The following is a 20,545-nucleotide window of genomic DNA, read 5'->3' as shown; positions in this document are numbered from 1 at the left end:
AAATTAATTATGTTAATATTTTTCAATTATTTTGAAATTTTTATGTACTTTTAAAAAATAAAATCTCATTGTGTATTCTTTAAAAGAAATTTATTAAATTGAGTTGTTATATTTATTTAAGAATATAGAATAAATTAATGTTGAAGCTTACATATTTTAATTATAATTTTTAAAATTCAATTTTTTCTTGTACTTAACCCTTAAATTAACAAATTAAAAAAAAAAATCATTTTTCTATTTCCTAAAAGATAAAAAAAAAAAGGAAAGTAAATATCATTATTATCAATGAGTGATACGGACAAGTCTTATCACACAAGCTAAATAAGCAATCAGTCAATACTTTTGGTTGTCTAATTAAAAATGACTTTTTTTAAGCACTTATTCACCTATTTGGCTTATCACACAAGAAAGCAAAAGCACAAGAGATTCGCTGTATCATTTTAATAGTTGCATTCCATAAATTTTACGGCTTGAAAATATAAATCTATTGAAATCTTTTAAGTAATATTTCTAAAATTAATTAAGTTAATGATAATAACAATAATAATGTCATATTAGTAAATTCACCTATGTCTATGTATATGTACATAAAAATATGTGTATGTAACTTCTATCAATGAACCCTGCCAACCCAAAATGACTTGCAACAAAAGAAATTTGAGTATTATATGAAAAGGCATGTTTTCAAGTGCCAACTAGGAAAATGGAAAGAGTTCGAGTTTGTAATTTATCTATACACAATATTCACAGCTTGAAAGTTGCTTTCCGTCTCTCATGGTAGCTATCTATCCAGTCTTTTATGAACTCGATTTCAGTTTCTCTCTGATCGACCAACCAGTCAGGTTCGTCTGGGGTTGAAGCTCGCAGGTCCAAGTGATGAGCACCTGATTATAATGAACACAAATAAAACGCATTCAGCTTCAGCTTTAACAACCCTGTTTATATATAATTTAGCAGCCTAGACAATACTGACACCATTTTGTTCTTCAGTACTAACTGGTTTTAGCTGGACCAGCCAGTGGTAGGTCTCAGAACCTTCAATCGCCAGACTCTAATAAACGAACTTCAGTCAATGGTTCCACTCAATGAACTCAACAAGTAGGCTAAGATTCTTGAAACACTTCAACAATAATTCTGGGATCATATAAAGAAATAAATAGAAGAGAGATCGAAACTATTGAAGCTTTTGAGAGCCTTCAAGGTTATGTCTGATATAATGGGAAGAATACGATAAGAATAAGACCACTTTCCTATGATATAGGATGTTTAACAGACAAATTTTTATCACCTGCAGGACTAACAGGAGGTATCATAAGCTGTGAGCAAACATATAGCCACAAGCCTCTCCTGAAGAGTTGCTCAAAGACTTCTAGATGATAGTAATAAGCCTAAAAAATTCCTAACTAACTAGGATTGCTTGAGCCTATTAGACATTTGTTGTATAAGATTTGAGGGCTTGATGGATGAGTTAGGACTTGAGAGATCAAATAGACAGCTTTTAAAGACACATTCAAAATCCTATATTTACTACATACACGGTTTTAGAAGACTCGGACACTTAGCCCTAATGTAAGAAAGCATTGTACTACTCATTTCAACAGATAATTCTGATGGATGCCAATGAACCATAAGATGAATTTCAGAAAGCATTACCTTCTTTCGTGACAAGAGCAACAATAGTATCAGATATATCTTTCAGAACACTGCAAAAATAATCATTTATAAGAACCTGGAATAAAACTGGGGCAGCACTAGTTATGATATCAATCATACTCAGAGCTACCTGCCACCACTCCAGGGATCCAATAGGCCATTTGAGAATATGATGTTACTTCCAAACATCTTCAATGTGGTTTCAATGTCCTTCACATTTAAAAAAAAAGAACAACGTAAAAGAAAACAAAACTCTAGAATCAAGCAACTATATATTGTGAGTTTGAGCTTTAAAAGTATTGCAAAGAAAAGAAATAATGCAGTTCACATTGGTCCGGAAGAAGCTTTAAGAGAACATTATATAATGTGAACAGTATGCTATTCTCTGACAAACTATGTGCAACAGTATCTACCATTTTGAAAAACAGAATCAAGCTTGAGCCAAAAAAAAAGGTCTGGGTATATCCATAGATATACAACTTGACAGAGATAGGATTGCTGCTGACTTGGAAAAGGAAAAGAAAACAAAAAATCCAAGAACTGTCTAAATGCTAGGCCCGAGATTCAGGTTGTTCCGCTTCAGCATCAAAGCACAAATAGAAGAGAATCAGCCCGTAGGGGCAATCTATGAAAAACACAAGATAGTAATACATAACCACCACAAAAAATAAAAATTAAGGATTACAAGATGGCAGGTAACTCAAGCTCTCGCAGATACCAACCTCTGAAATGGGACAAGCATTTACGAACTATTTCTTAAAAGTTGGAAAACACTCAGCATTTGAGTTTGGACCAAAAATCTAAAACCACTTGGTTAATCATTTTCGTCTCCTTTTCTTAAGGTGCTATCACAATCATCACTTTTTAACTGTTATATGAAACAGAGATGAAAGATCTTTGACACATATATCCCACCTGCTTTTTCTTTCATCTAAATGCAGGGAGGTACAAGAATTCTCAAGGTATCCACCAAAGTTAAATTAATGTCCATGCTATCCAAGTTCACACCAATCTATTGAAATCAAATGGAAAAACAATTAAATTTTATCATGCATAAAACAAGTCACTCAGGGATACTCAATTCAGGGCAAACTTCTTGTCAAATTTCATGGAAATGGAAGAAAGGAACTGATAAATGTGATCCATTATCATCTTACATGTCCTCCAAATTCTGTTGTTATCCATCTAGGCCTTGGTATCACCTGGAAACTCTCCCAGCATCCCTCTTGATATGAAGAGTAGTTAAACTCAAATGCTGGAAACATGCTCGTCTCCTGGCTGCTAGACATTGGCATAACCATCTCACTGCATGCCTACAGAAAAAGATGGAGATCAATATGATGGTTTAAGGAACTGTGGCAACAGCATTTCAGTGCATCATCATTCTAATCAGGAAAAACATAAAAATGAGAGGACCAACATCATAGCTTCTCTATACCTGCCAGTTCCAACCATCCAGGCCATGAGGATCATCGTCCAATTGAAAGCAATCAACATTTCCAGTATAGTTATAGTAGACACTTACTCCTGCAAAGATGCGTTCCAGAATGCTAGTTCCATTAGGAGAACCATCAATCCTTCTGCAAACCTGCAAAAGGATAAAGTGATCATCTTTGCTATAAAAACTTCTAGCCAGATTAACTATTAGAATTCTTTATGATCAAAAGAAAATGTCTGAAAATGCATAAATGTCTGAAAATGCATTATCAATTAATAAAGTCCAAATTTCTAAGCATCTATCTATTTAGAGTCCAGAGAACAGAGAGGCATTTGAACTTTTGCATTGAGCAATCATTAACAATCACATAGTAAGAGTATTAGTGTGTGTATCAAACAAGAAATAACTGAAAATTTACGTTTGAAAATGCAGTTAGAAAGAAAAATATGAAATTTGGTTACTTATAACGATTACCTCTCTTATTGGATTTCCAGGCAGAGGCATCATAAAGTCAGCAGGGTATGGGTAGTCCACCATTGATAAATAACTATAAGCAGATTCTAACCAGTCTACAAGATCATCTGTGCTATTTAGCTGTCTGTCAATCAACTTTAATCAGCTCAAACCCAACAATCTAAAAGAACCAAGAAGAAAATAAGAGGAAACAAGACCAATGCAGACTCAGTCGTGACATTATTTACATCACATTACTTTTATTTTCATTTCTTACTTGCAAAAGTGGAAAGTCTTGGTCAGCTGTTGAAGGCCATTCTCTTTGTGGCCCTCTGAAGTTATTGCATCCCAAGATTCCTTTATAGTCTTGAAGCAGCTGGTACTCTCGCGCTGCAGAAAATAGAATTAAACAATTTTATAGCTGAATAAAATCCAATAGCATAGCAAGAAAAATAAAATTAAGGGCTACAAGTGCAATATACCCTGAAATCATTTGATACAATGTTATAAAATGTTTCCGGAGGCACAATATTCTCAAACTGAAGAATGGGGGCAGAAGAAGCAAGTGCCCCTACAGCAATATGAGGATACTTGAGCCTCATCCATGCGGCTAACACTGTTCCATCAACACCAAAAATTAAGAACATCCACAACAAGAAACTCACTTAACCACATGCCACTAATCACTCCTTGATGCTGTACAAAAAAAAATACTTCACTAAGTAGTTTAGCTCACTTCAATTAGAAAAGGAAACAAACAAAGTCTTACTTCCTCCGTATGATCCTCCAAATAAGACAACTGGACATGCCTCTGCCGATAAATTTCGTTTCAGGTCGGTAATTAGAACCGCGAAATCTGCGAGTGCTTGCTCGGTTGTAAGGTAAGATAATGCGGTGGCATTCTTATATGCCTCTTCTCCACTTCCATATGGCATTGACTCTCCATAATACCGATGCTGCAAATAAAAGTTTAGGAGTAAATTTTCATATCAATTTTGCCAACATTCCGCTGGCAAGCCAAGTTTAACAATCAGGTTATAATGAACACTCAATCGTGTTGCTCAGAAAATAATAATAATAATAATAATCGTGATTACTTAATTTCTTTTAATATTACGCGGAAGAGAGTTTGCTGTCAAACAATCATGTAGTTAAGGTTTGATCTCATTGATGAAATCTGCAACCAAATGCATAACCACTAACCTCGGGGAAAACGACCATGGCGCCAAACTGGGGAGCGATTTCCCAAATGAAGCCAGAGTTGGCGGCGAACCAAACGATATCACCTTCATTACCGCAGTATACGAAGATGGGCCCAAGACGGGCGGGTCCCAACCAGTGCTCGGTACTGATGAGGTACCGCTGCGAGAAACTCGGGAGCTTGGCGAAGCTGAAATGGTCGAGTCTCTGCGTGAAATATCGGGTCTCGTAATGGTACGGTTGGTGAATCCATCTCTTCGGTTTGGTTTCGATTTGGTTCGAAAATTTGCCAAGGAAGCGCGGGACACTTCGGGGCAAGGGAAAATTGGTCGGTCGTGATTGAACTGAAGAAGTTGATGAAATAATGGTGGAGATAATCATGAAGAAGAATAAGAAGAAGAAGAAGATTGGAGAGTGATGAGTGAAGGAAAGTACGGGTTTTTCCATGCTTTTCATTTTTCAGTCCCCGAAAATCCGAAGGAATCAGAGCAAGAAAAGTGCGAAGTCTCATCGTGGTGGACTACGGAACTGATGTTGGTGGTGGAGTGGGTGACATTCAAGTGGTTGTGACAGCACAGTATATCTCTGGTCAGACAACTGACTACGGATGCTCAACACCTTTTCTACGTATCATGAAACTTTTAACGGCTACGATCACGTGTGAAGTTTGGAAACGCTGGTTTCGGAAACATTGGATCATAATGTGTTCTGAAGGCGACCGAGTTACGATGAGACTTGTTTGGTAACAAGAATTTGTCTGAACTGGGTCGAGAAATCTCGAGTAGCAGTCGGGACAGGTGGCCCTGCAAGCAGAAATGTTTAATTGGATAATGGGCCCTTCTTAAAGAAGTATGTAAACCACTAATTATGGGCTCCAAACCTAATCTATCATAGAATTTATAATTTGTTACTTACGTAGAATAAAACATATATTGGAAGTGAATTATCATTTGATATATGATCCCCATTATGCCAATATATACATATATACATACACACATATACATACATATGGTGGGAGGTGGGAGGTTTTGAATTGACTCCTAAGAAAATAAAATGTGGAAAGAACCCTAATAAGTCCCACTTGACTATTATTCTTTTCCTCCACATTTGCAGAAAGGAACCATTCATAATTCATTTGTTTTGAATCATCCACACAACTTTGTGATTAATCATTATGTTGTGCACCAACATATTCTAATTTTTCACATCTTGTAACATTAGGTTACGAATTCTAATAAAAATAAAACTCCTAAAGTTGACAATGTTTTGATATTTATATTTTAATTATATGGGTTTTATTTTTATACAACAAAATTTTTAAATGTAATTATCTCGGACGAGTTTATGCTTGATTATAAATTTAGATGAACTAATATAAAAATTACGTATCTATAAATTAACATATTTTGCCTCAACGGTTATTCATATCTTAATTTATAGTTAAGATTTAAATTTTAATTCTATATAGTGCAAGATTCGTATATATTATGCTAATAATAAAAAAAAAAAAAAAGATTAGGGGAAAATGAAAATTCTGTATTCCCAGTAATGGAATGTGCCCGGCCGCTAATCATCAGTGTAAGCATCTCTTTTCCAATTTGTACTGCAATTTCATATATATAAAAAAGAAAAAAGGCAGATCATCTAGCTAATATTATTTTAATTATTCCTCCAATATTCTTGTCAACTTCTGCCTATAGATTATTCCCACAACGTCGGCTATACATACACACACACACACACACACACATATATATATATATAGAGAGAGAGAGAGAGAGAGTTACATATTCATCAATATATATAAATTTGGAGATTAATATGTAGATGCCATGTTGTATCATCTCTAATATTCAAATAAAATAAATTAATTATTCTCGTTAACATTTAACTTTAAAATGAAACTATAGTTTACATTATATTATAATATGCTAATTTTACCAACCATTTATTAGTTTGATACGCTTTGTGTTATTTTTGTTATTATTAATGTGCAAATATAACATAATGTATATATTTTTTTTTTTTATTAAACAAACACAAATATGTGATACGACCGACGTTGGTATATTTTGAGTGTTTGCATGAACAGTTACGTGTTATCTTCTCAGTGCTCGGTCATGCATATAATCAAGTGTATGCAACTGTCCAACTCCAGCACAAAAATGACTTTATACAGAAAAAGAATTTATCCCATTAAATAAATAAATAAATTTATCGATACACAAATGTGAAAATACACAAAAAGTTAGGCTAACATTGATGTGATCCAAATAATTCATCATTAATATATATATATATATGTATATTATTGTGCTATATTACACGGAAAAAAAAATTATATGTTAACTACTATATAAAATACAGATAATTATATATATATATATATGTGTGTGAAAAGGTGTGATTTGGATAAATAGTAGGGTTAAATATTAAATTAAGATGATAAAAAAATATTATTAATATGCATAAAATAAAATAAGAGGGTTTAGTATATATATTTATTACTTTTTGAGGAGGGAAAAATTAAGAAAATAAATGAACTCAAAAAGAAAATAGTACGACCCAGGGGAGGCCTACGTAGGTAGTAGTGCATGGTCCAAATTCACGTGGGCAAACGTTGTCGTTTTAAAGGAGTTGCGTGCCGCCCGCTGCTTTTTTCAAGGGCATACATGGAAAAAGACTAGAGACAAAATCCTCAGAGTGGGGCGACATGCTCTAAGAACAAATTTAAAAAGAAAAAAAAAAAAGAACTCGGAGAATAACCTACTCGTGTCTTCTCAATATATTATTCAACTTTTTCTCTGGATAATGCATATATTTATTAATTATGTAATATATATATATATAGAGATATATAGTTATTGAATTAAAATGTAAAATATATAGTGAATGAAAAGTAATATTAATAATTTAAAGTAAGAGTAGGCTACTGAGTTTTATGTTAATGGAAGGAGGCCATTGGTAATGTTTGCTTTAATCCTGTCATCCACCAACTCAATTTTCAAATTCTCAGTTGCAAATATGCCCACCCACTTCCATAAGTGCCAAATTATGCTGATCAACTTGGTTTATCTGTTTATACTTACATATGCATATATATATATATATATATGAATATTTATCTTTTTTTTTTGTAAATTTAAAAAACTCATGACTTAAAATTAAAGAATGTTTTTTAAAAAAATATTTTTCTAATATTTAAAGAATATCATCTTAAAATACTGATTTAATACGATCAATGATTTAACAGAACATATTTTAAAATATATATTTTTAACATTATGTGTGATTAGTCATGTATTTATTTTATATCATAACATAAATTATATTAATTTTTGATAACCTAATTCACTCGTTCTCTTGGATTATCATCAGCTTCGGGTCAATTATTTAAGTTAATCAATTTATTTCTTTAAATACAATTTTATATGTTTTATTAAATAAATACTGTATACATATCATATAATAAATATAATCTAATTAATTTATATAAGTTACAAGATTAATAACTCAAACCTACAGTCCCCTAAAACTAAATATCTATTAAGGCTGCATCAAACCAATGGAAGAAGATATAACAAGAATCATAGGCTTGAGAGATTAGAGATATCTGGGAATGATTTTTTTTCTTACCAAAAAGTCAACATAAATCTCTCTATCGAAATATATGTACATATACGTGTGTGTGTGTGTGTGTATGTATATATATATATATATATATGTAATGATTTTAATAATTTTCGGGTTCTGAATTGACTAAACTGCCTTCCTTGATACATACATATAATGGAATGTAGTTGACTAGTTGTCTAAAAAAGCACGAAAAAAGAAAGTTATATACGCAAATTATATCATCATCATCATCCCACTTACTGCATTCCCTCCACTTGAGCTCATTGGTGACACAGTTATGATACAAAATGACTTTGATCCTCTGAATAAATTCAACTTATTCATATATGGTTGATGTATTTTCTTTTCTTTCAATGATATTTAGGGCATATGAAGAGGGATGGCCACACCATCTCATACCCACGTGGGCTGAGAAATGCTGCATGTATACACACACGCACCAATGTGTATGTATACACACACACACACACACACATATATATATATATATATAGTCAAAGTAAGTTTCACCACCTTTGTTGCTCCTTTTACGATTCCAATATGAATCTAAACTCTGATTAATTAAATTATAAAAAAGTTTTTGCGTTAATCTTGATAACCATTAAAGAGATTGTAGAGGAAATTCTAATATTTTTAAAAGTAAACAATAATATATATATATAAATAAATATATTACAAACTATAATATTTTGTAAAAAAAAAGAGACATCAATCATTCAAGTCAACATGATTAATAAAAATAAATCAATTAATGGTAGATTTGGTATTTTATATAAATAATTAAGGATAAAAGAGTATTTTACATTAAAAATTAATTTATTTTTATTTTTTAAAAAAACTTAATTTAAATCACAAAATTAAAATATCACTAACACTATGGTTCAATAATTAATATTATTATATTTTATTTAAAAATTTAAAATTTAAAATTTATTAAAAACATATTAACTCATTATTCTATTAATATCTTATAAATTTACAGTAAGCGAATCATAATATTTAATTCGTATAATTACAATTATCAAATTGAGTTTTGTTTCAATAAATTATAATATACGTAAATGAAAAAAAAAAAACATTCATTAATAACTAAATTTCTTTAGTTAGAGCAACCAAGATGTTGTAAAAAACCTAAACTACCCTTCTTCTTGTTCAAAAAAAAAAAAAAAAAAAAAAGGATGATTGAGTTGAAATTAGAATCATAGAATGGGACCCTAATGCCTTAACTTTGTGCCACAAGGCAGCCGGCAATCCATCAACTGTTTTGGCCCCTAAAAGGCCCCCCACCCCCACCCACACCCACACCCACATCCAACCACCATTTAACTTATGTTTAGTTTACATTACATGTGTGTGTATCTGTCCCCAACTCCCAAGTCTCTTTAGGTGTGGACCATATATATATGTGTATAGATATATATATATATATAATATTAGTTTTATCTCTTTTAGTTTACCCATCAACCCAATATTCTTGAATCAAGTCTCACATATTGATTCTAAGTTCTTCTCTTGTTTGATTAGAAAATAGAACTTGAGCCATAATGCCTAGCCCGTTGTAAACAAAAAAAAAAAAAAAGAACCACCACATGGGCAAGTCCGTATATACATATATATAAACAAAAATGAATGGATATTTTGTTTAGCGAGTAGTGTATTTTGATATGGGAAGTAAAAAAGTGGGGGACGATAATAATTGTGGGGCTCCCATTATAATTTCTCTACTTTAAAACGCAAGAGATGATGATGCTTTCTCATGTATGCGAAAGGTTCGGCCAACAAAGTCTTGGGAAATAGAGTTCTTGTGGGGCAGGCAAACCCTATTTGGCTTTTGCCTTTTGTTAAAGTCGGTGCGTCTCTCTAATTATTTCTTCTTCTTATTAAATTAAATACAATTAACTCCCTTAATTCTCATTTATATACTTATTTAATTTTGTCTAATTACTAAATCTTGTAAAAATAAATTAAATTTAAAAAACAAAAAAAAAAATTATTATTACCACTTACACCTCAACCCATAAGTGTTTTGCATAAAAAAATTCTACACGGAATATCTATTTTCTTCTTTTTTGGTCTTATTTATGTTGGTTGCACCTATAAAGAACAATATTAAAATATAATACAATAATAAATTAAATAATTTTACCTTAAAATTTTTAAAATATTGGTCACGTTTATTATTAATATTTATCCAAATCTAGAAAGAAAAAAAAAATACTCGTGTGATCTACATTGCACACTTTTATCCGTAATATTATTTGATTTTGTTATTATTTTGATTTTTTTTTTTATTTTACTAAAAAATTTAACGAGTAAAAAATCTTTGAATAAAAAACTTTGGTTGAAGTTTCACAAATTAAGTTACAAAATACCCGTTTATTTTTTTAAGTATCTCTAGTTGGTAAGACGAACGGATTCCAACAAGTAATATTTTCAACATAAATTAGTTTATACGTCTTTAGAGTTTATAAAAGTTACAATAAATTGAATAGGTTGTAAAACTCTGAAAAATTTTACTTTTTATTATAAGTTGATTTGATTAAATAAAATGTATAATATATTTTAAAATTTATGTATTTTTTATTATAATTGATTCTACATTATTTTGTAGTTGTTAGTAACTCTTTATCGCTTACTAATATTGTCTACTAGTCGTTATTTACCACGTTTCGATGATTTTTCATTGTCCCTATCTCTCTACGCCCCCTATTAACCGCCCTATGTTGCCCATCGGTCATCATCGTACACTCGTCATTTGCAACATGCTACTATTTTCCACCCATAGAATGTCTCTATCTACCACTAGTTGTCTTTCCCCATTTTTCTCGTTACCCACAGCTTGCTGCCCCTTTATGCGGTTAGCAATCTCATTATTAAAATTTAAATACTTAAATCAAATAATTAATTAATTAATTTTTTTTAATAATATTATAAAAATAACAATTCAAATTAATTTTTTAATTAACTTTTTTAGTGGCATATTATATATATTGTTGTATACACAAATATATATCAACAATGTCACATAATATATATATATAGAGAGAAAGCATATATTATGTTAAATTATGTATATATGTACTAATATACCAAACACAGCTTCTACATTAATTTATTTTATAATTATTTTATTTTAATAATTTTAACATCGACAACCTATTTTTAATAATTTTTTACTGAAAATAATTTCAATCAAAATCTATTTTAACACTACTTTTAAACTTACAACAGAAACTATACATATATATATATACTCTTAAACATATCCTTTATTGGAGAATTAAGTTGTTTAGTCACAGCATTCATACATTTATATACATATATATATGTATACATAGTAAACAATGTGCGAAGAAATTCGAATTTGGGCAGTTCCCAAGTTTGGAAGGCATACCTATAGTGTTAAGTACACATGCTCGATATAACAAAGAGTACACGGTTTGAAATTAACCCCAAAAAAGTACACATGGTTTGAATATATATATATATATATTTATATGCCACTTACCCAATTATACATGATTCAATTCGAGCAAAAAGCACGCGTACGTAAATGGCATCTTAATTAGTGGCAGATCAATTCTAGTCCAATCAATTATTATCAATTGTATAAATATTACAAAAAATGTGATACGTGTAGGAGTTGTCCGTGTTACAAAAAGTCATGATCAACTTTTTATCAACTATATTCACATATACTCTTATACAATCAATTATTGAAACGAATATAATCATTCATTATATATATACTCAAATATATTATTATTTATACAGTATGATTACACATAATTGAATAATGGCAATTCCCCTTTCTTATATGCTCTAAAACTTTATAATATTAAAAAGTATTTAAAGCTACATATCGTATCAGCAGTCCCATGTTGACATTCTATACATTATATTAATTTTATTTTTCTTGAATAAACATATTAAATTAACATAAATATACATATATATGTATATGGATAATTGAGATATATAAATCTCTCTTTGACTTATTTTTAATCTCCCCAATTAAATTAATTTTGTTTTTTTGAAAAGTCAATTAAAGTAATTTACTATTCAAATTACCCTCGCCATGATTTTGTCTATAAATATATATATATACACACACACACACACATACTAATTAAGCATTATGATTTATTTATCGTCAACATTGTTATTATTTCAACGGGGACCCAATTAATTAACTAATATTTTGTTAATGAGATTGATATAAACGTGAAAATCAAGTAATGGTTATATATATATATATATTAATTAGTCAATTAATCAATGTTATTTTAAAATTTGATAATAGTTAATAGTTTGATCAATGTTAATCATAAAAATAATAATAATAATATTCCTCCATCAATTACAATAAAATATTATTTAAATCTATAAATTTAGTAATTTCGAGTTTATTGATTTTTTATTTTTATTTGTGAAATATTAACCCAATGCTAAAATATTATAATTAGATTTTTTAGCAATTAAATTTTTTTCATTAATATATAACGACATGATCCCTTTTTAAAAAATATATATATATATATACACTTTACCTATCCTATAAAGATGTACCATTTGTATATAAAGTGTATGTACATATGTGCGTAACATGGACATGGACGTACATAAATAATACATACACATATACATATAGAGAAAGCGACTAGACAGTGGGCTTTCCTTGAGTAAGAAAGAAACAGAAACGTCCCAAAAACCTTATCTGAAATTCTCACCATCCATCATCATTTTGCTGCCAACTTCTGCGCTCCATTAATAATCATATACACTATCCATCATCAATCATCCCACCACGGAATCAAATGCCCATCATACCAAATCATTGGTGGCCCCCACATGTCCATTTACAATCTCCCCTGCCACGTGTCGACCATCCGATTGCTCTCCACAACCTAATTACTGTTGGCTTCCGCAGGAAACAAAATCAGCTAAAACGGTACCGGATCGGACGGATGGTGCTGATGACATCAAAAGCCACCCTCCCCTTAATTAATCACTTTATTATTATTATTATTATTTTATTAATTAACTAATTAAGTTTTTGGGTTTTTGTCACTTTTGTACGTATGTGCGTGGTTTAATTAATTAAAATAATTAAAAGATAATATTTGTTTAGCGAAGAACGTAATTATTCCCAATCATCAAAACACTACTTTAAAAGTGATTAAAGAAAAAGTTGGGGCTGATCCCACAATCACACATACATACATACATACATACATACATATATATATAAAAACAATATTTATAGTAATTAATTAATATTTAATTTAATTTAATAAATATTTATCGACTATGTCAAAGTCAATGTCTATCTACTTGATTCCAAAATTTAATGGCTACCTATCTGATTGATTTGCTTTTGTTATTTAGCCACTGGCTGACTGAAGCTTTGGATAAAACTTCTCTTTTAAGAATTCATTACATACCTCTTATTTATTTATTTATTTATTTTTCAACTTATTTATTCGCATATATATATATATATATAATAAAGTTTATGAAACGTATTAGTTAAAGTAAACTCCATTAATAACATCTAATACGGTTGGTTTATGTTTTACATAAATAGAAATATATATATTTATTATTTCTTAAATAATTTTTTTTACCAAGAGTAGGTAGAGATTTAACTTTAAATTTTTATGCATACACACACACACACACACACACACACATATATATATAACAACTCTTTTGATACCATATACATAAAATATGGTCTTTGCATCCCTCTAAAGCATGCAAAGAAGACAAACACATAAATGTATAGGTGTATGCATGTATGTGCATAAGCACACAAAAAGAAAGTTGACAAAAGCCACCTGTTTAATTGCATATGTAAAGCATTCCGGTCTTTCTACAAATCAATTATTTGTCCTAATCATGATTACAAAATAATAATTAATCAAGAACACACCTCTAATTAATTAAAAACTGGTTTTCAAGCAATCTATCCCATATACATATATATATATATATATATCTTTGTCTCAACACCTGCTCTTATTGCAAGAAGACATCTTGATTATATATATACATATATATATGTATATATATAGTAGAAAGTAATCACGATCGATTACCTTCTAATTAAATTTAAATTCTAAATTAATTAAAATATACGTCATGGTACACAAGCACTACTTAAATACAAATTAAATGAAAAAGAAAAGACACCGCTAGATGTGTCAAATTATTAGACACCGCTGCTTAATTATTATACAGACCAATTGATGAATTCCTACTCCTAATTGTGTCACTCATTATCAATAATTAGTTCAAATCCATAAAATAATCAACAACTTAATCCATATATTAATTAATTATTATTCCAAAATTAATTTAAAACATGTTGCTACGTGGAACCGTCTTGGGCCGCCACACAACGAATGATGACTGGTCTATCCAAGAACTAAAATAAATAATAAACCATTTGTTATATTATTATATGCAAAATTTCTTAATTATTAAATGAACCCAAGTAAAAAAATAAATGAAAACTCGTAATTTCTGTATATTATATGATTAAATTATAAATGGGTTTATACAATAATATATATTATCTATGTAATTAAATTAGATATGAAGTGTAAGATGTTGATGGGTAAATGTTGGCATAAAAGCTTGGGTTGTAACCTAATAATAATTAATTATTAGAGTGAATGGTAAAGGTCGTGTTGTAGATATAAAGATGTGTATGTTTAGGTATATAATTGGTTGTTCGACGTCGTTTTGGAATATCTATATATATATATATATAGGATGATGACCATGTTTTATGGGTGACCTAACTTCTAATCAGCATAGCCGACAAAGCATTATTGAAAGTGCTTATACAATGTATAAGAGGGAGAGACATCAACTTTCTAGTTAAGCAAAGATTCGGATTCTTGTTCATGAATCATATTCTCCATTCCCCCCCCTTATTAACTATTCACTCCTTCTTAACTCATTTCTCTCTTTTACCTACTTTTTTTTACTATAATTTTACCGTCAAAATTTATTTTTATTTTTTAAAAAAAACACCGTACTTTATAAATTTTTAAATAATTATAGATACGTTCATAATATAGATAAATTATATTTATGAAGTATGTTAGTTTACATATACCTTGTATAATTACTAATTTTATTTTGTTATCATTAAATCGTAAATATTCTTAATATAGATAAATTATAGATACGTTCATAATATAGATAAATTATATTTATGAAGTATGTTAGTTTACATATACCTTGTATAATTACTAATTTTATTTTGTTATCATTAAATCGTAAATATTCTTAATCGTATTGTATATGTAGATACAAAAATTAATTCAAATATATTATTTATTCGATATAAATAAAATTAGTAGAATATCATATGAGTCAATATCTCGCATCTCATACATTAAATTGATGAGTATATACATTATATTTAATACACCATAACTTTATAGTGGAGATCTCCATCCATCATCTCAAACATTCTTAATAAGCAAGAAAATTCAATTACTAAACTGTTCTCTTCCATTCCTCGTAATTGAATATATTGATTAACAAAAAAATTGATGATATAAAGTTATGGTAATATATATACACATACATACATACATACATACGTGTATATGTATATATATAAGGGTGACATTATATGTACCCATCTTTAGTGATTGGTTGAAAAAACGCATGGTGCTGGGGACAGTTCATGTGGTCTGTTTTTAAAGGCAATTCTTTTCTTTTTGTTCATATAAGAAGGATGTCAATTTAATAAAAGATAACTTGTAATCTCCAATCATGACTCCTCTTTGACTCAATGTTGACATATAATAATAATAAAAGTAACAAATTTTATGATTAAGATCAACATTTTTATATAAAAAAAAACATATATTATATTAAATTGATGAATAATTAATTTATTTTATAAAAAAAACTATAATTTCGAGTTTTTTCTTGTGGGTTTTTTTTTTTTTTTCAAATTGAATCGGCGTTTAATACATATTAAATAATTAATGAATAAAAATCGAAGTAGATTTTAACCAAATGTAATGATAGTGGTAGGGAAAAAGAGAACAATCTAAGTTGATGAATATTACCATATATATATATATATATATATATGTGTGTGTTCGTATTAATCTTCCTATAAATTCCAACTACCCTTTAAGCGAACAATTCTGAAAAACATTACCCTTTCCAAATCAAGCATTAAAATTTATTGGAAACATGACATGACGATCATCACGAGTTAAAGAAAGTCGTCAAAAAGTTGGCTAATAATTGATTCTTCGTTGTCAAGTTGAAATGGCATCACAGGAGTTCTTGACGGAATTTAAATTATTATTTTTTTAATTATTAAAATAGATGGGAGTGGTAAAAATTTTGTAAATAGTAAATAGTAAATAGTAAATAGTGGTGGTTAAATTTGGTGGATGACGAATCATTCTCTCTTGATGTCTTCCTCGTTTCCCATGTGAACTGTAGCTTTCTTACTCTACTCCCACACACACACACACACACACACAACACGATGATTTCTTCTTTTAATTATTTTAATATAATAGCTTACTGACCGGGGGGTTCAATTGGTCAACCTTTGTACGAGAGATGGAGAGACAGAATGATGAATATATATATTTTTTTAATATGGAAATTGTTTTTAATAATATTTTATATCATTATTAATAACGAGAGAAAATTATAAATACCCCAGATTCTATTTTTTTTTTAATTATTAATATTATTATAACTATATTTTATATTTTCAAATTCATTATTTTTGATTAATAATCATAGCCACCCACCCACCCAACTATCACCCAACAAAAAAAAAAAAAAGAGTCTTACTCGTTGATTTCTCTTCTTAAAATCCTTTTGCTCTCTCCATAATTTTTCAAACTTCCCACTTCACATACTTTCTCCTCACTTTCCTCTCTCCCTCTCTCTCTCTCTCTCTCTCTCTCTATATATATATATATATATATATTTGCCTCCGGCAACAACTCCCCAATTCCTAATCCTAATTAATCAGTCCATCGTCTTCCTCCTCTGCAAAAAACGAAATACCAAATCGATCACTCAAATGGGTCTTGATGATTCTTGTCATACGGGCCTTGTTCTCGGATTAGGCTTCGCGTCGTCGTCGCCTGCCGATCAAATCATCTGTAATCCGTCAAGAAATAATAATAGTACTTCCGGCAACGTCAAGAAACCGGCGAACCTCAAGCTGGATCATTATAATCAGATGGAGCCGTCTCTGACTTTGAGTCTGATCTCCGGCGAGAGTATCTATCAAGCGGCGGCCGTCGGTGGGAGAAAGGTTGATCATGTGAACAGAGGTGGGTGTGAGGAGAATTACTCCGGAGGTGACCATTTGTACCGTCAGGCTTCTCCTCACAGTGCCGTTTCTTCCTTCTCCGGCGGTAGGGTGAAGAGGGAGAGAGACCTGAGCGGTGATGAGGTGGAAGTCGAGAGGGTTTCTTCCAGAGTTAGCGATGAAGATGAAGACGGTGTTAATGCCAGAAAGAAGCTTCGGCTCACCAAAGAACAGTCTGCTCTGTTGGAAGAAAGCTTTAAGCAACACAGCACTCTCAATCCTGTAATTTTTCTTTGGCAGTCAATATGTTATGTATATTTATATGCATATTTATATATATATATATATGATCTTTTTAACTAATATTTCTAACAAACTTTCTCGGTGTCCAAACAGAAGCAAAAGCAAGCTCTAGCAAGGCAGTTAAATCTACGGCCAAGACAAGTAGAAGTATGGTTTCAGAATAGGAGAGCCAGGTAGGTGGTTAACTAAAATTAATTACGTGATTACTAATTATTTCCTTGATTAATTAACGAAATTAAACTATAAAAATACTGGTGTTAATTTTTATTTTCATTCTTTTTTTTGCGGGCAGGACAAAGCTGAAGCAGACTGAAGTGGATTGTGAGTTCTTGAAAAAGTGCTGCGAGACATTAACAGACGAGAACCGTCGGCTGCAGAAGGAGCTTCAGGAGCTGAAAGCACTGAAACTGGCTCAGCCCTTTTACATGCACATGCCGGCGGCGACTCTCACCATGTGTCCTTCGTGCGAGAGGATCGGCGCCGGTGCCAGCGACGGCAACTCCAAGAGCCCCTTCTCAATGGCTCCTAAGTCTAACTTCTATAATCCCTTCACCAATTCTTCTGCAGCTTGTTAATTAATTAATTAGTTATTAATTAGGATTAATTCGAGAGGAGAGAAAAAAAAAAAAAAGAAAAAGAAAAAGAAAGCAAAGAAAGAAGAACAAGTATATTAGTGTCGGACCCTTAATCCCTCTATTTTTCGATTAAGGGATTTTAGCGAAATTAAACTTAGTTAATTTTTAGCTAATTAATTTGTAGAAATTAATACTAGTGAGTACGTAAGTCCTGATCCTTTTTTTTTTTTTTTATATATATATATATAATATTTATTTCTATGTATGTTTGTAAATGGAGAAATTACACATATTTAATATAATTAGTGCATATATGAAGGGATTTTACCGTTAATTACTTTTCTTTGTTTGATGTTTAAGATCCTTACTTTTAGTCAAATTAATTTCTGGATAATTATAGATTGCTAATTATTTTATTTAACATACGAAGTTAACTATATATTAACATTAAGTTGTAAATTACTTACCCGATAATATCCATGGCTATAAATATGTTAAGACTCTCGAATATTGCAAGAAGGTTGATATCAACATACATACATGTATATATATATATAATGAGACATGATTATTGGAATGAAATCTTTAGTGCAGAAACTTGTAAATTATTTAGACATGTGAAATCAATCTAATTAATTAATCCTTAATACACAAATCCGAAATGTACCGTCAAGAATATTGTATAGTTAGTAAAGCCGCTTAATGGGTTTTTTTTTTTTAATTACTGCCTCTCACCGTCATTGATTTTATTTTAACTCTTAATCAAGTGTAATTAGAGAACAAAATATGAACTAATTAGAATATAAAAAAGAGTTGTGTATAGAGGTTGGGTCACGTGATTATGGGTGGGTGTAAATATAAAAAAAAATAAATTAAAAATAAAAAAAAGGAGAGGAGTCGTGTAGAGAAAGAAAGAGGGAGAAATGGGAGTGTTGAGATGCTGTGTCTTTAAGGGAACTGGTGGGTCACACTCCACGTGATGTCCCATTTGCACCCCCTTCTCCCTCCCCCTTTTATTATTATTATTAGAAAAATCAAATTTTGTATTAATTGAATCATCGGATTTTTCTATCAAAGGTCATACTCTTTACCCTTTAGCTTCCTCCTCCTTTGTGGGCCCAATTGCCCAATGATAGGCTAAAAAATCCTACACACACTATACTTTGTATTTATTTTTATAATATATAGTTATATTATATCTCAAATTAATTGACTGACATATGAGTTTTAGGCACGTCAACATGATTGGTAATACACGTTACAATTTAGAGATAAAAAAGAAAAAAACTCTATATAAGACGTGATAATATATTTAATAAGACTATTATTCATTCATTCACTTAACTAATTAATTTTTTATATATTTAATTTTCAGTTTTACAATTTAACTGTAAATCAATGCAAAACAAATAATACATGTATCAAATAAATACAACTGAATTATTTTACTAATTTTAGTAGACTATCATGTATTTAAAGTTGTAAAATCAAACAATTAATTAAACATGACGAATAATAATAAATAACTAGTTTTGGTTCAATAAGTAACTCGTAATTAATTCTCGAAATTTTTAAAATTAAATAAAATATCGTATTATTGATAATTAAATTTCAATTCCATAATAAGAAATAAGATGAGAAATTCTTATCAGAATCGGTGTCCGAAACACTGAACTTTCTACTGCGCTACTGGCGGTCCCTGAATTTCTTAAATTTTTATGCACAGATTAAAACGTACTTCATGTAACTAAAAATACTCAAAAAAATCTCAAAATCGGTGTTAAAATTTTTTTCGACCGATTTTAAAATTCCGGCACATCCATGCTTCGGCAATGGCACCGCCGCCCATGGCGGTGGTTTGCTTCGGTCCGACCGTTTTCGACAAATTTTTTGGTGCGGCGGCTTTGCCGACTCGCATTCGTGGTTGGGTATTTATTTTAGTCAATTTGTAAAAAATAGAACAGT

General features: G+C 30.2%; 2 protein-coding genes across 2 annotated transcripts; one reads left to right on the top strand and one right to left on the bottom strand.

Annotated features, from left to right (window-relative positions):
- Positions 1-637: 637 nt before the first annotated feature.
- On the bottom strand, positions 638-5,322 carry LOC110809087 (Serine carboxypeptidase S28 family protein). The gene is made up of 10 exons (XM_022034802.2): positions 4,748-5,322; positions 4,314-4,500; positions 4,027-4,160; positions 3,822-3,934; positions 3,566-3,689; positions 3,092-3,241; positions 2,811-2,966; positions 1,784-1,863; positions 1,654-1,703; positions 638-884 (listed from the first exon to the last, which is right to left on the bottom strand). Exons 1-10 carry the CDS (start codon positions 5,198-5,200, stop codon positions 745-747), a joined length of 1,587 nt encoding a protein of 528 aa, XP_021890494.1. The 5' UTR covers positions 5,201-5,322; the 3' UTR covers positions 638-744.
- Positions 5,323-17,265: 11,943 nt separating this feature from the next.
- On the top strand, positions 17,266-18,914 carry LOC110809100 (homeobox-leucine zipper protein HAT22-like). Its single transcript, XM_022034816.2, has 3 exons — positions 17,266-17,984; positions 18,099-18,178; positions 18,298-18,914. Exons 1-3 carry the CDS (start codon positions 17,469-17,471, stop codon positions 18,578-18,580), a joined length of 879 nt encoding a protein of 292 aa, XP_021890508.1. The 5' UTR covers positions 17,266-17,468; the 3' UTR covers positions 18,581-18,914.
- The last annotated feature ends 1,631 nt before the right edge of the window (positions 18,915-20,545 follow it).

Source organism: Carica papaya, chromosome 4 (assembly GCF_054855325.1).
Source record: "Carica papaya isolate Zhongbai chromosome 4, ASM5485532v1, whole genome shotgun sequence".
Taxonomy (NCBI): domain Eukaryota; kingdom Viridiplantae; phylum Streptophyta; class Magnoliopsida; order Brassicales; family Caricaceae; genus Carica; species Carica papaya.
This window is presented reverse-complemented; position numbering and strand designations above follow the sequence as displayed.

Coding starts and splice junctions, on each gene's coding strand:
- LOC110809100 (XM_022034816.2), top strand. CDS start 17,469: ATGGGTCTTGATGATTCTTGTCATACGGGCCTTGTTCTCGGATTAGGC. Junction 17,985..18,098: donor AACACAGCACTCTCAATCCT/GTAATTTTTCTT, acceptor GTGTCCAAACAG/AAGCAAAAGCAAGCTCTAGC. Junction 18,179..18,297: donor TTTCAGAATAGGAGAGCCAG/GTAGGTGGTTAA, acceptor TTTTGCGGGCAG/GACAAAGCTGAAGCAGACTG.
- LOC110809087 (XM_022034802.2), bottom strand. CDS start 5,200: ATGAAAAGCATGGAAAAACCCGTACTTTCCTTCACTCATCACTCTCCA. Junction 4,161..4,313: donor TGGAGGATCATACGGAGGAA/GTAAGACTTTGT, acceptor TTGATGGAACAG/TGTTAGCCGCATGGATGAGG. Junction 2,967..3,091: donor TGGATGGTTGGAACTGGCAG/GTATAGAGAAGC, acceptor CTTTTTCTGTAG/GCATGCAGTGAGATGGTTAT.